General features: G+C 30.1%; 1 protein-coding gene across 1 annotated transcript; it reads right to left on the reverse strand.

Annotated features, from left to right (window-relative positions):
- Nucleotides 1-10,043: 10,043 nt before the first annotated feature.
- LOC11415276 (cytochrome P450 711A1) lies at nucleotides 10,044-13,896 on the reverse strand. The gene is made up of 5 exons (XM_003588920.4): nucleotides 13,052-13,896; nucleotides 12,431-12,583; nucleotides 10,999-11,785; nucleotides 10,798-10,893; nucleotides 10,044-10,456 (listed from the first exon to the last, which is right to left on the reverse strand). The coding sequence occupies exons 1-5, from the start codon at nucleotides 13,273-13,275 to the stop codon at nucleotides 10,127-10,129; spliced, it is 1,590 nt and encodes a 529-aa protein (XP_003588968.2). The 5' UTR covers nucleotides 13,276-13,896; the 3' UTR covers nucleotides 10,044-10,126.
- Nucleotides 13,897-17,267: the final 3,371 nt, after the last annotated feature.

The following is a 17,267-nucleotide window of genomic DNA, read 5'->3' on the forward strand; positions in this document are numbered from 1 at the left end:
GAACAATAAGGTGAGTTTTTTTTTTTTGTAGGAGTAGAATATGGTAATGTGTATAGTTAATTAGTACTAATGATATGATGATGACGTAGTTGTATTATTTTAATAATAGATATGATTTTGGTCCCTCAAAAAATGATTTTGGAATTTTATTAGTTTCAATGAGATGTGATGTTTATTTTTTGATGACTTTGTTGTATGATACATTTCATTGACTTTCTATATAAATGTCGTGTCTTTTATTTATTAAAAAAGATCATGACTTTTGATTTTATTTTTTATTTTGAAAGATATTGTATTGATTTTTTTTAACGGATATTCTTTGTATGCAACTTAAGATTTAATTTATCGAGTAGGTTATAATCATAATAGATGATAAAATACTTTCTCAAGATTTTTAACATTTACATATACAAACACGAGATAGAGCATGTGAGTTGTCTTGTAGAGCTATGTAAGAGGAATTTCAAGAATCTGAAAGGACTAAGGCAAAACCATATTGTTCAAGTTAGCCATGGGTAGAATAATTAAGCTAGTGTTTAGATATAACCTAGTTGAATGATCGAGCTAGTACGACTTAAACTGTCAAACTATTCGATGAACTCGATATGGTTGAGTCAAGCTAGTGTTGAGGAATAGCCTGGTTGGTGTGATGAGCTAGCATGAATTGAACAATCATGTTATTAGGCGAGCTTGATATGGGTTTAGTCAACTAGACATGACTTGATAGTCAAACTAGTGTCAAGGCAAAACCTGACTGAACCAGGTTAGCTAACGTGATTTGAACAATCAAATCAATGTTAAATGAGTAAGATATCTCCAATCAAGTTGAAATATCTGGTGCCATGTGGTATGGTCGTACATACCAATCTAAAAGGAGACAATAATAAAATAAAGGCTCAATTACACTTTTGGTCCTTGCATCTTGACCAACTCACGAAATTGATCGTACCTATTTTAAATCGAACAAAATCGTCCCTAAACTATATGTTTTTTACAGTTTTAGTCATATCTCCCTATTTCCAACTCTAGAAACGCACAAAAATGACAGTTTTAGTCCAACCATCTATGTTCAACCATGAAATAAACAAGGAATAAATCATGTGGGTACAAGGAATTTACTTTGTTCAGCACACAAACCAAGAAAAAACTCTAATTTCTAAGACATGTTTCAGGTATGTAACATGTCTCAGAAATTAGGTTAGTGTGCTGAATAAAGTAGATTTCTTGTACCCACATGATTTAATATTGTTCGGTCTTAATTTGAAACAAAATTGATCGATTACTTGATTTGTAATATTGTTAATGAAATATTTATCTGTAAAATTATGCTTAAATTCAAAAACAAGAAGAAAATATGAGTAACTAATCATGTTTGATGTTATAGGCAACTTTTCAACTTACCATCTCAATGTTAAATAATCCATAAACATTTTTTAACGAAGTTAGCCGAAAAAAAATGGAAAATAATGTAAATATTCAAAGATTTAAATGACCCATTCGTAACAAAAAAATTTAAAGAACCAATTTATAATAAAATAAACTTAAATAATTAACTTATTATAAACATTTAACTTAAAACCGCTAAGACATTTTACATTTTTAAAATTAACAATGGTGAATGGTATGCATTATCGTCTATAAAAATATTTCAAATAAAGTAATTGATTTGGATGATGTGATATAAAATACTTAATAAACTAAATCCACTACTGTCCCCGCATCATCATTTTATGTTCACATAACTCAAATTTATGACCTGCCTAAGATAATCATTCACAATAATTTTATATTATTTTTTGTAATTGTATTTAAAATACATAATAAAATAGATTAAAGTTCCACAATTTTGTTTCTAATGACTCTTCTCCTTTTAAAATTCACATTCATCACCACCATCCTTTCCTTGAGACTTTCCCTTGTAAAAAGGAGCAACAAAAAAACAGAGTGGCGTGCAAAATAGTCCCTTAAAGTCATCTCGAAGATCCATCAAAAACTAAACTAAACAATGATATTCTCTACGATAAATATACATGTTGACATATTACAATTAAGGAAATGTTAAAAAGTGCCATTGGATCATTGGATAAAGAAACAAAAATAGAAATTATGTGTTGGAAAGTGATGAAAAGTGGTCAAGTAAATTTATAAAAAGTTTTTAAATTGTTATTTCCAATGTAAAATTGCTAATTTTAATTACTTTAACTAGTGTCTTAAGGGCACTTGTTAACGAGACTCTTCCAATTAAATGAGAGTCAAATGGTCCTATCAATTAGACATGACAAAATAAAATTCTTGAATTGTCACATTAATCAGCTCATATCCTAAATATCAATGTCCAACTAATGTTGATCCCGAACATTCTTAATCCAAGTTTTGCAAGTTGCATGTGATCTAGTATAGACTAAACAAGTTCATGACTTCTCACTTTCGACATCATTTTCATTCTCTTCATTAATTTTATTTTTGGGCTTAACATAGATTCCATCAACATAGCTTCACATCAATTTTGAATTTTGTTTAGTACAATGTCTTAATATGAGTAATTTTCTATTCATTTGACACTAATAAATTAAAAGAGAAGCATATTTATCCCCAGCCATGTCAAAAAGCACAATTATACTGAGAAAAAAGGTGGGAAAAATATCGCAGAACGAGCAACATCACGCAACATTCAAAAGAACAGTTCCGCTAAGAATAAATCTGTTGGAAAATACTCCCTCCATCCCTGTATGTAAACATATTTTGCATTTTTCACAATTTTTAAAAAAAGTTGTTAGAACAATTAATGTGTCTATATTGTATGTTCTTAAGAAAAGTTATTAATGCAATTAATGTGTTTAGTTTGTATGTTAATATTACTAAATTATCATTTGTCTGTATGTGTATTAAATTTGATTTTTCATATTTAAAGACAAGTTAGTATTATTAATTAGGGATATGTTTAGGAAAATAATAACAAATGCATTTAGTAATTTGAAAATGAGTTTATATTTAAAGACAAATTTTTAGTCAAAACGGCGCATAAATATAGAGACGGAGGGTAGAAATAGACGCACGAAAAGCAAGAGCACAGAGTGTCACCAAAAAAACGAAAAACAATGCGAGTTTAAGATGAAATCAAATCACGACGGCGCAGTTAAAGACGAGTGAGACAACTAAAAGATGCAATGGACCATTTTATAGTAGATCCCAAAATCAAATCGATCTCTTAGATACCATGTTAACAATATAGATTTAAAAACAAAAGAAAGAAGACGAGAATGAGACAAGAGACTAGAGTTCCAATATTTTTTTTATAAGAGAATTGGAGAGTTTCAGTATTGTGAAAAACAAAAATTAATGATATAAAAATCTATAAAAGACGCTAAAAGGATGAAACTAAACTACCTTTGAGATACAACATGTGTAACAATTTCAACATATTCAGTTTCGTTAGTTGATGATGAGCATGGGTCCATACTCATCGGAGCCGCATGATACAATGGAAGTTAAATAAAAATCTTATTCTATCAACTAAATTTTCCAAGTTTAGACTCTCTCTTTCCCCTACATGTTTCCTTCCCTACAACTCCAAAATTTGAGCAACCATATACGGTTTTCTTCAACAAACCAAACCAAAAAACAAAATTTCCATTTGATCATTTCCCAAAACTATATATATATTTCTATAGGAATTTCAATTCCCCAGACACCCTTCAATCATCATTTGCCAAGAAACAAAACCATTAAATCGCAGGAACAAGACAAAGAACATAGAACAAATTGTCAGCAATAGAAATCACTTACATCGATAATATCTTTTGTCATGGGAAGAAGATTGCCCTATGACAATGCCAACAATTTATTAATAGGTCCATTTCTAAATTTTTCATTCTCCCTAATAGGATTAGCAACAAGCATTGCCATAATCACAACTCTATGTAGTGTTCGATTTCGAAGAAGAAAATTGACGCCGCCCCCTACAACACCGATATCAAACACCAAAGAAGCCACAACCACGGACAAAAACACAACAAACGCTACAATATTCATGTCACAAGAACAACCTCATACCTCGGAGACAACAAAGTTAGAAAATACACCAAACGAAGGAAATAACAATGAAACGTCGACGAAAGAGTTACCTCTCCCACCATCAATGCAACAACCCAACAACACCAACAAAGCTTCAGAATTTGTGAAAAGGACAACTTCCGAACGTAGGCTATCGTTTAAATTGAGTATAAAAATGCCAAGGAGTTTATCTTTAGCAAGAAATTGGGATAAAAAAGAGGAAAATGATATAGGGAATAGAGAAAAGCTAAAACCTGATGAATCTATTTGGATGAAAACAATTATATTAGGTGAAAAATGTGTACCTGATGAAGAAGAAGATGCTATTATATATGAAGGAAAGGGGAAGAGAATATCAGCATATCATCCTAGAAATTCTATTTCTTCTTCTTCCATGTCCCTTTCTAGACAATGGTCTTCTCTAGCTCTTGATGTACCTCAATCCCATTAGGAACAAATTAGTAACATCTGATTTGAGTTTTAACCTTTTAAAAATATATATGATGAAGGGATAAAACATAGAAATGATAGAATTGTTTCATTGTGTAATTACGTCCATTATGTAGTTAGTTCATATGATTGCATACTTGCACATCAAAAGCGTGGTGGAGCCATATCCCACAAGTCTTAGGACAAAAATATAATTCTAATAACATCTTAGAATTTGAGTCGTATCTAATTTAACAATTACAAAATTGGTTTGTATGGTGTTGATAGTCCACCGCTTATAAACTTTCAAACGTATTTCATTTAATACGAGTCTCTTAGTCTTAGCACAAGTGATTGATTCGCATGTGTTTTGATTTATATATTTTTTAACTTGCTCAGAATAAAAACGATCAGTGAGAATTAATAATTAATCCACTGCATTAATAATACAATTTAGTTGGTTTACGTAGACACTATTAATTTCTTTTTATTACTCAAAGATTGACACCATGCTTGAAGTTGAAAACTAAACCATATTCAAGTTCTACATGTTTTTCCATGTCAAGTGAATAAAAAAAATACATATTTTCTATATAAATGAATCAAAGTTAGGTTGATCTATTGGAAGAAAAATTTATATCCAATACATACCCTTGGACCAATTCCAAATGGTATGAATGCATAAGGGTGCATTCCTAGAACATGGAATCCGGACAACCTTTGTTACCATTTTAGTTATAAACCTAAACTGCAAAATATAAAGATTCTTGCTCTTCTCTTCTCTTCTCTTCTCTTCTCAGAGATAATTTTTAATGAGGTGCATCCTTTCATTACTTTCATTTTCTCAGCCTAAGAAACCCAGAACTATTCAGGTTCAGATTGCTTGAAACTCTGTTTCTGAATGATGATGTTGTTATGTAATGTGACTATCTTTGGGGCAGAGGAATTTAAGGTTGTTATTTTTAATGTTTTGTTTTGGGAGTTATTGTTAGTTGTGTTATTATGTATTTAATTTGATGTACCGCAAAGATGGTTAAGATTGTTTTGTAATGCAAATGCAGTGGTTCTGTCTCTATGATTCTTTGTAGGCAAATGTTATCGTGTGCCTTCAAGGGTACTAAGTAACTTATTATAGAAATATACGTATTAAAAGTCGTGTAGTCAACTTTTTAAAAGTTAAATAATCATGTTTTTCAATGTAAATTTGCTTATTTTGGGTTCTTTAACACGTGCCCTTAGAACACAAGTTAACATGACATTTGTTTGTATTTGCTCTGTTTTGGTTATTCTCATGAATGAGTTTTTGTTAAAATCCATCGTTCACCCAAAAAATGGAACTTGATCCTAAAATTAATGCAAATGCAGTGGTTCTGCAATTATGGATCTATAATGCAATATACAACCATGCTTTGGAGGTAACCTTGTTCCTAAAACATGGAACTTGGTAAACCTTCATTAATTTGCACAAACTAAAGATGAGCACTATGTTCTCTTTGGCTGTATTTTTTGTTGTCCCTTAATTTTTTTTTTGGTCAAGTGTTGTCCCTTAATTTATTATGCATCTTTTTTTTTTTTTTTTTTTTATCTCCTAAATGGAAAATGATATTTGGGATAGGGATATATCGTAATTTTTCTTTTGAATAAGGGATATATCATAATTTTGTCGTCTAATTTTTTTTTTTTTCTAGACCATGTAACCTAATTATAATAGCTAACAATTTGCTACTATTCATCAAATTTTAAAATCTACATTTCAATAACGAACAACATCCTCTTAAAAAAAATAAGAACAACACAATCCTTTATTCTCCGTAGTCTCGCAAAACAAAAGAACATAGACATGCTTTCCATTTTTAATACGCTCTAATTGTTCACTTTTATTAATATAAGTCATCTTAGACCACCCATGAGTGGGTGCTTTCACCTATTGAGCACCACATTAAATATGAACCTCCATTATGGAGTAAAATATATGGGTGTCTATGGAGAAGAGTAGTTATCGAAGTATCCTCTCTCTTCATTTTTTACGAGTCTCATTTAATAGATCTTAATAAAATTTTGTTGAAATGTAATGATATAAAATTATTTGCGGAACTTATTCAATAATTTCCTTTGAGATGTTGAGTTGAAGAAAATTGATGTTCATTAAGTATTATCGTAAAATAGGTGATATAAACATAAAAAACCAATTTAAGTACCCAATTTAGGTCTGTTGTGGATGGTTAGAAGCTAAATAAAACTGAGTGCAATTATCTCATATACGATAACAAACAAAGTTCTATTGCAAAAATTGGAAGGAAAAAAACTAAAAAACTACCTGTTGACTACAATATTCGTTGGTTAATAGATATAGTTTAACACATAGAGGAAAAATGGAAAATACTCCTATTTTAGAGTTGATTTAGCGGCTGAATACATCAAATGTTACGGCATCTCGTGTCTACTACCACCTCTTGTTCGAAGAACGGTTACTGAAACACAACATGTGCATCAACTTAATACATCCTCAGTTCTATAAAACGATCTTAATTTGATTCAGCACATCATTTTGGTCACGAGGATGGAGAATTCTAATGAACTTACACCACACGAAAGCTGACAAAATAACTAGAGTTGCCTACAAAAGTGGAGACAATTACTCAGTATAACTAGAGTTTCCTACAAAAGTGGAGGCAATATTCGTTCAGTTCAACGAAGGTCTCTATTGGAATTTTAGAGGCTTCAGAACTTGTGATACAATTTCACGGTCATGTACTTATAAATGTTGTCTTGTGGGGTGTCTATTTTTCTCAAGCATAAATTTTACAGAGACATACATGTCTTCTGAATTTTGAACTCCTTCATTTTCCAATTGTTATTTTTGAGGGTTTTGATCTAATTCTCTTATTGTACAATTTTTCCTTATTTCGAATAAAGTGGTAGATGATGGTGCAACTACAGGTGTCAACTTATTTAGAATGTCTAACTTCTTGCTCTTTTGATTCATAAAATAAAAATCTTAAAAATTGTGCTAAAATATATAACATTTAGTGAAAAAAATTTAATTTTTAAATTTTTAAGAATAAATTGATACAATTTACAATGCACAATTACTATCAAATGTTAGCATTTTCATGTACATTTCCCAATTCTTATAAATATTTTTGTTATATAGAAGGGAGTCAATTCGGTATCTACCGATGAAGGACAAAATTGAAGGGAGAATAAAGATTTATCATCATGTTATTGATTAATCAACTGAGATAGACTAAATTGAAAAACTTGTTTACTTTAGTAAAACAAATGAATAAGTTTATATTAGGACTAAATTTGAAAGATTATATATCATTTTTGACAAAGAAATTATATTTTTATAGAAACTAAAATTATATTTAACTCTTTTAAAAAACTATATATTTAACTATATAATTTATTAGTGTATTTTTCCGGCGTTACTTGGGTTATATACATAGTATTAATGTTTTAGTTTTACGTTTAATATTTATTAAAAGTTCATATAACTCAAGATTTATAAAAGAAAAAAGATTACTCATGCTATGACATGTATTTTATTAATAAACTGTTAATATCTGCTTAAAGTATAAAATAAATGAATTCTAACCTTTTCAACAATATATATCAATAATATTAGTGTTTATGTTGTATGTATAATATTTATTGAAAATACATATAATTTAAGAGTAATAAAATAAAAAATTGCTCATATTATAACATGTACTTTTTTTGCGGTGATATAACTTGTTACTTGTTAAATAAATTATTAATATTTGCCTATAATATGGATTTAAATGAGGTCATGCAAATGGACAGTAGGATTGGACCCTTAAGATTAGTCGGTCACTGGACTATATACTAAGTTCTTAAAAAAACTATTTAAAATATAAAATAAATAAATCATGGTTATCTAAGTTGAAAAATAATAAAGAGTGCGTGTTTAGAATGAAAATAATGAGCACATATTGACAAAAAAAAATTATTTTCTTATAAATATATGAAATTGATTAAAATAAATTATTTAATCAAATAATCATCTAAAACTTTCTCTATCAATTTAATATTTAAAAAATGATTGAATTATCTATTAAATTTCACAAAATCCATGCTAAATAAATTATAATTTAAAATGAAATTTTATGAAGGAGAAAACTGAGAGACGGATAAATAGTTTGAAATAAGGACAAAACTCATGTGAATTTCTTTGTGTTTTTCATATGATTTTTAGTTAAAAATACATTTTTCATGAGTAGTTTATTTAGGAACCATATGAAAAGCACCTAATAAAATACACATAAGATTTTCACTAGAATTAAAATAAAGATAAAACTTAGGTGGATATTTTTAAATGCTTTTCGTGTGGCACTTCACATAAAATACTCACAACTACCTATGATTTCTCAAATCCATAATTTTTTCAAAGTTAATTATAACCACAAAAAATGAATTTTAATTATGTGAAGAAACATGCGAAAAGCATGTAAGGAAAAGGGACCAAAGTTTTGTCCTTAGAATAAAGGATTTTTTAATGAAAAATATTAGCAATTAGTTGTTAAAAAAGAACACAAAGTATATAAATCAATAAAAAGATCAAATAAATATAATAGTAACAGTAGACTTATGAAGAGAAAAAATAATAGTAATAGTAAGAGTAATTAGGGATGCAAAAAACATTGGAGTAACACACATACATAAAAAAAAAAAATATATAAAATGTTTTCGAAATTTGAATTTATATTAAATTATTAAACTTATTGAAAAAATATTTTTAAAAAAATTGAATTTTTTTAGGCGAATTAGATTTTTTTTTTTTGACAAGGAATTAGAATTTTTTTAAAATGTGTATATTTGGTTGGATATTTTGAAAACTTATGTGTAGTTTGTTGATATATTTATGCTACATAAATATTACAAATTAATTCAAAATTTAAATATAATATTTAGTGGATAAGATCAATGTAATGTATGTAGTTTGTTGAAATATTTATGACAGATCAAAATATTAATTTTAAATGATAAAGCAAATAAATTGAGAATCAACTTGTAGAAGAGACATATATTATAAATAAAGTAAACTTTGATTTGAGCATTGAATTTGTAACTTTGATTTGAAATGCAATGTCGTTCTGTTTCTATGGTTGTGATTTATGATGATTTGGTAGTTTTATTTATCCACTCCTTTAATAACTTATCGATTTGTGTTTACTTCTTTTAATTGATTGTCACAAAGAAAGAATGAAGTACTATGAGACACATCGTGTTATCTTTAAGGATTTTCCGCACAACACACAAAACTCCTAAGATTTAATAGTTTTTATATTAAATGTAAAGCTTAGAATTTTTATGTGAAGCATGTATCTTGCGATGTAAACTTGTGAGAATTTTAAAGGTATGATCGAAATATGGTTTTGATACCATTTCAAAATTTAAGTCGGATCTAATTCAACTATTACAAAACCCGATAATCTACCACGTATAAATACATTTTCATGTGTATCAATAACACAAGTGACTAATTTACATGTGTTTTGATTTATATACGCTTTTAACTTCTTATAATAAAAATGTTCAAGAGAGGAGAGAACAATTAATTATTCACTACATCAATAGTACAATCTAGATGGTTTACATAAACAATACTGTTATGTACTTATGTTCTTTTTATTACTCTAAGCTTGATACCATGCTTGAAGTTAAGAACTAAACCATATTCAAGTTCTACAGGTTTTTCCATGTTAAGTGAATGACGAAATATATATTTTCTATACAAATGAATCAAAGTAAGCTTGATCTCTTGCAAAGAAAATTTCTGTCCAATACATGCCCTTGGACCTATTCCAAATGGTATGAATGCATAAGGGTGCCTTCGTTTCATTTCTCCACATTTTGGGTCAAACCTCTCTGGTTTGAATTTTTCTGGCTCTGCATAGTTTCTTGAGTCTTTTGCTAGAACTCCAAGTGCTAACCATACCCATGTTCCCTGTTCACATTATTAATTTTCGAATAAGAAATCACGCATTTGACATAGTTGTGCAATCTGGACCGTCAAACAAAGATGGAAGAACCCGTTCTGACTTTGGTAAATAAAAAGTCAAAAAGTAAACCATTTGATCTTGATCAGACAGAAATTGAAAACGGCGTGCTTACCTAAATTGCGAGAAGCCAAATCCAACAAAAACTAATATTATATGTCCCCTTCAAAAAAAATTGTCATGGGACTAGAGTTATTTACAATAGTGTAAGAACTCAACATAATTAGCCACAACTTATCTTAACACTAGTTTTGTAAAAAACCAAAGTCCATGGACAAAGATATATTACCTTTGGAAGAAGGTAACCTCCTATTTCTACTTCATTTGATGTTTCTCTAGCAACTAATGGAGAGACGGTGTAAATCCTCATTGCCTCTTTAATCACCTGCATAAATGAAAAGAAAACAAAACTTAGAACTATTTTCATGGCCCTTGCAATCAAATCAAAGTTAAAAAAAACTTAAATTTCTACAAGTTTCTAAAACCTAACCTGATCAAGGTATGGAAAACTTTCATTGAGATCTTTAGCATTAGGTATCTTATCATGTGGACCAAATCCATCAATCTCTTGAAGCAATTTTTCCTCAACATTTGGATGACCAGCAACCAAATAAACAATAGATGACAATGTAAAAGATGTGGTAGCCGAGCCGGCAAGTAAGTGTTCATAAGTAACGGCACTTATGTAGTCAAATGAAAACACATTCTCCGACACACTCTTCGACTCTCTTGTATTCAATATAAGCGACAAGAAGTTCTTTGAAGTTCGGCTTTTATCTTCCATTCTCTTCTTAACAATATCATCAAGACGACCGGTTAAATTTTTATTTGTACACTCCATTTTCCAATCCATAGTGCCTGGTATTCTCTTCAAAATCTGCCTTATTGGCTCTTGAAGAATAGGAGCAATTAGGCCAATTATAATTGAGAAGGAACCAGACAAGTCCATCTTAAGTTGTGTTGTGGAGTAAATGTGTTGATTGATGAAAATTGATACTTCATCACTATTAGCACTTGATTGTTCTACATTGTTCATTGATTCACAAATTGAATGAGGCTTAGAGAGACCAAAGTTGACACCAAATGCTGCATCTCCAATAACATCAGTTGCTAGTCTTAGGGAAAGATTTGAAAATATTATGTCTTCTTTTGAGGTGTCATCAAGATTTTGGGTTGCTGATTCAATAAATGATTGCATTTTAGGCACTAAGTTGGCTAAGTGTGATGGTTGGTATACTGATAATATGGTATTTCTCATCGTAGACCATTGTGAGTTCCTACAATTTCAAACTAATCGTGTTATTTTAACATCAAAATACAACAATGCGTAAGATAGATAGTATACATGTTTATCTCTATTTATTATTTTTTATCTTCCTCAACTTATACATATTTTAAAATTACACAAAAAAATCAAATTTGTCATTAGTGTGATTAATTTTTCATTTGAAATTGCATGATCAATTTTTGTGTGTTGAAATTTTGTACATGCACCATTGGTCTTTAGTGAAAGGAGAAAAGAGTTTTGGTGAACCATTGTATCTGAATGAATTTTGCGAATCTCAATTTAATAATGATATGATCACAAAAAGTTAATGCCATTCAACTTAGTGGCTAGGCTACCCCCCCACCCTGGAATCCACATGAAAAATGCAATATTGACTTGTGAGAAAATGAAGTTGTACAAGCAAAGTACATCTATACTTATCTTGCAGTCTATTTTATATGGTGTGACAACAATATATTATTGAGGATGTATGCTACTCATGTGAGTCCAAAAAAAGAGAGCATGCATTCATATGTAATACAAACCATTTACAATTCAAACTAATCTTAATTAACACATAAAATTTGGTCATGTAAATTATATGTTTTTCCTATAATATATTTAACCTTAATTATAAATGTGTGCATATATATACCTGGTGAAGAATAGACCTTTTTGGTGAAGAGGAGAAGCAGAGATAGGAGAAGGAATGCTTCTGTTTGGAATTTCTTTGAATTTTTTAATTCCCACTTCTTTACAAAGCTCTGCATCTGCTATGATTATAAGAGGTTGTCTTCCCATATGAAATCTGCTCCATTTAACAAATATGAACAATATCATCAACAGTAATAATTATTTTAATATTTGACTTGCATCAAAATTTTCTTTTAAAATTGATTTTGCTAATCTCATTATTATTAAAAAAAATAAAGATTAATATTTGTTTTAATTTAGAAAATATCCTAAATAAAATATTAACCCTAGTCTCAAACTTGCATGTAATAACAAATGCTAGCATCCAAATACACAAGTAGTATTTTTTTCCCCAAGCATTATCCACTAGGCTAGGGTTCGTAGCCATCATGACTAGGCTGAAGTTCATCCTCATCAAAAAGGGTTTGAAGATTTTGCATATCATGACATGTATTCAACTTGATCTTGATTCCAACAATAACAGCTTCTTTTTTTATCCTTCTCAACCAGAGAACTAAAAGAAAAAGAGGAAGAAAGATAAATAAAGTGATAAATTGTATGTATGCAAGTAGAATATAGAAACCTGTAGATAGGGCCATATTGCTTAGCAAGGACTGAGAAAACGTCAGGACCATACTTTGCTAGCAATGGAAGGTGTCCTACAAGAGGCAGAGATGGTGGGCCTGGAACTTTCCTTAACTTCCAAAATGGCCAATAGAGATAACCCACTAATCCTCCCATTAAAGTCACTAAGATGAATATTGTTGAAGCCAAAGGAACATTTAAGATTACACTAATAAACAACATTGTTATGTTATGTGTGCATATATTTCATATAGTAAGAGAATAGGGAAGGTTTTTGTTGGTTGAAATAGAAGAATGAATGAGTGGGGCTATATATATTGTTCCATTTCATGGATTAAAGTTTATATAAAGGGGATTGGGGGGACCATATTAATTATAAGATCGTTAAATCAAGAGTGGAGTGGAGATGGTTTTTTTGTTTTGTCCGTGTATGAATGATGATATAGACGAATTTATTTTACACACGTTCTATTTTCAAGTGAAAAGAACACCTATATATGCATGCGGAGAAATTGGTGCACAATCACCAGAATTGGACATACAAGCCTCTGCACTATGACACATTGGCCCCTACCTCTGAAGAATGGGTATTCCAAATATGGTAAAGTACCCGTGCACGCGTACGTTACTCGTGACTGAATTTTGTTGATGGTAGGGATAGTATATTTTAGTATATGTGATGAATCTAAGTTCATATGCATGACCAGCTTGAAAATGGTTGAGTTTTTTTAATTGTCTGAGTTGTGTCTTTTTGATGAATTAGACTTAGAATTCATGCTTTTTTATGGATGATATAAGTGGGACAAGAGACTAAATCAGTTGACAACTAGACAACAATTTCTTACGAATACTTTTGAATTATCGACAAAGATTGATCTAGTAGAAGATGTTAAACTCCCTTAACGTGGCGAACCAAAATTCAAGTTTCAACTGAAAGAGATATTTACATTCAATGTCTGGCACACATTGAATAGAATTATCTCTGGTGTGGAAGCCTATGAAAAAAAAAAAAAAAACATCCATGTTTAGACCTAGATCTACGTCTAAAGGACTTAAAACTCACGTCAGCTAAGTTCTAGCCATCGAAGGATGTTCGACCCATAATATGTATACTCAACTCATTCTTCTATTGTTATGAATAAACTTTATAAAAGGAGGAGGTTCCTAAGTAAAAGGAGATATGCCGTTCATACAACTTAAACACAACGCATCTGACTTAAAGCATGGCCGACTATTTGCCGAGGTCACAAAAGTTCCATCCGAAAACACTCCCGTTTTTTATTATTAAGATAAGATAAGATGATGATGATCTCAAAATCAAATATTATTTACATTGGAGGTAGTTTTTTCCAACATTACTCCCTCCAAATCAAAGAGATATTGGCACATGGTTTGGTGCATCTCTAATTCTCTACCGACGCCAACATAAAATAATTAATTAACATTTTCTTATTGTTATGGCATTCCAATAATTTGTTCCATTTCATATTATTTTACTTCCTTGCTTTTATGTTCACTCAGTACTTGTTAATGACTTGGGAAAATGACATGAACGGGGCCAGTTCTTCCCATCCAAATTGCATTGACAATGATTCCACAACTTGCGTGCTTTGCTTTGGTGGAAGACACTAGTAATATTTTTTTAAATGAACTAGAGTTTGCTTCCGTCCATTAATTTGTAAGAATGTTGAATCATCTTGGGAAACAAATAAAAATTGAACCGTTTATAGCTAGAGAGAAAAAAAGAAAAAAAAAAAAGCATTATAACTTTATTTTTGTTGGCTTTATTTTCTACTTTGATTAGTTGGCTAAAGCATTTGAACTTATAAACCACGTGAAAAAGTTTAATTTGAATTTTCTCCCTATTATTGCTTTTGTATGATTTTTTTTTTCTTTTATGAATTTTCGCTCAATTCAATCCTTCACTTTTTGAATTACTGGACTTAACATATTTGAGAATTCATAATAGCGTTGAAATAATTTTGAAGGTTTAAACATTAGAATAGGATGAGTAAAAGATATTAGAAAAGAAAATTTGATAAACTTTGAAGGATTTTATATGATGTATTCTACTAATTAAAAGGGGAGAATCTCCTCTCTAACTCCTACAATAAACTTTGTAAAGAAAAACTCCTACAACAAAGACTCAAATACATTGCAAACACCCTAATTAGAGTGCTCCCCGCTTCTACTTATGAACGACAACCATGATACATGTTTAACGTGCTCTAGCAACTTCACTTTATTAGCAATCTCACCTTTGAAGACAATGTTATTTCTTATGTTCCATAACCCCATATTGTAGCAAGCCAAATTAATTGTGTCACAAATAGCTTGTGATTAAGGATAGTTGTCTTTCTATTAGTGAAATTGAGATATAAGAAGAAAAGAGAGAAAATATTTTAACGTATAATAGGTTATGAAATAAATTTTATAAATGAGAAAAAAAATTAAGATGGAAAAAAATTAAAATTTTACAATGATAAATGGCGCATTTTTTTTGTACAAACCATGCATGCTTGAGTCGATAGGACCGTTATGGGTGGCAAAGTTTTTTGAGATGATGAATGGTAAAGTTTTCGCTCAAAAGATAGAACGCTACTGCATTTTCAGAGTTGGATTTGAACCAGAACCTCTGGTTAAGCCGTAAGAGATCTCTTACTCTTATCTTGGCGTTTTTGAGTATTGATGGTGCATTTGATAAGACGAAACATTGCACTTATTTTAATAATGTATTTCAAGATGATATAAATTGTTTAGGACAACACCGCCCTCTCCCTTTTCTTTTATTTATTTTAGATATCATTTCTCTTTATTTATTTTAAATTTTCTTTTGGGTTGAGGTTGTAACAAATTAATAGGAAAAAAAATGTCAAATTAAAACCAAAATCATTTTCTTGATTGGGCCTTTTTGGGCCACCATTTAATAAAAAGAAAAGAGAATTTCTAATTTCACCCTTGATCTTTCTTGTGGACCCTTTGAAATCCAAAAATGGGATGAGATTTTGTCATTCATTTTCAAAATGCAAAAAACTAGTCACGGTTGTTTTAACTATGATTCAACCGTGGCTAGTTGATTTTTTCAGGATTTTTACCGATTCGAATTATAGAATTCGAACATAACAAGTAATTTGGATCGATTTTAGTATCTAATCTCTATTTTTATATTGTAACAAAAAAAAAACTCTATTCTATATGCTTCAAACCCCTCTAATCATGGAAAAAAAATGTGAAAATCTATTTTGACAAGAGGGGTTCAAAGCATGTAAAATAGATGTTCGGTTCTTAAATTTTGAATGTTTAAAAACACTTGTTTTATGTTCGAATTCTAGAATCCAAATGGGTAAAAGACTTGAAGAAGAAAAAACAGCGAGCCACGATTAATTTTTTTGTTTTGAAAATAACGGAAAAACTCATTTCAGATTCTAGAAGAAAAAAAATCTAAGGGCATTCTCGGGTTTTCAGAGGATGCGCGAAAAGTCTATAAAGTGTGATAAGAAATTCTCAAAGGAAGAACAAGAACAAGTCCGCTGTTGGGATAAAAAAGAAAAACATTTCTTTTTAAGCCCCCAAAATCTCCAAAGACCCCAAGAAATACTGAATTTGCCCTTATATACCGGATAAGTTAGGAAGAACAAGAACAAGTCCGCTGTTGGGATAAAAAAGAAAAACATTTCTTTTTAAGCCCCCAAAATCTCCAAAGACCCCAAGAAATACTGAATTTGCCCTTATATACCGGATAAGTTAGGGAGAAAATTGGGAACATATCTAGTTTGTTTGCCGTGTTCGTCTATTTCACCTAATGACCTCCCTTTTATCGGAAAAAAAAAAAAAAAAAAGATTCATACAAATTTAGACGTGAAAAACAGTAAATAATATTTTTCATCTGCAACACACTAATACGAAACATTTGTCGCTAAATTATTGTATCAAATCTTTGAAGTGTCTTCATGGCTCCATGTAACCATGTTGATCTCCCTGCAAAACTTGAGAAACATAAACAGGTCAAAAGAATTAGCATTTGCGCAAGGATATTCAGAAAACTTATATTGTTAAGAAAGACGATGACACCAAAATATAAATATCTGTTTGCATCTCATGCAACTTCAACCTTTTCATGATGTGAAGGAAATACAATCAATCTATGCCACCTTTCAAAAAAAAATAAAAATTAAGCTATGCCTACACCATGCCATGATGTGAAGGAAATGAAT

This window comes from Medicago truncatula, chromosome 1 (assembly GCF_003473485.1).
Source record: "Medicago truncatula cultivar Jemalong A17 chromosome 1, MtrunA17r5.0-ANR, whole genome shotgun sequence".
NCBI lineage: Eukaryota > Viridiplantae > Streptophyta > Magnoliopsida > Fabales > Fabaceae > Medicago > Medicago truncatula.

What these genes read in the sequence shown, in the direction of transcription:
- LOC11415276 (XM_003588920.4), bottom strand. Translation starts at nt 13,275, where the DNA reads ATGTTGTTTATTAGTGTAATCTTAAATGTTCCTTTGGCTTCAACAATA. An exon ending in AAAGGTCTATTCTTCACCAG is followed by an intron (nt 11,786 to 12,430) that starts GTATATATATGC and finishes TTGAAATTGTAG; the next exon opens with GAACTCACAATGGTCTACGA. An exon ending in GTTTTCCATACCTTGATCAG is followed by an intron (nt 10,894 to 10,998) that starts GTTAGGTTTTAG and finishes TCATTTATGCAG; the next exon opens with GTGATTAAAGAGGCAATGAG.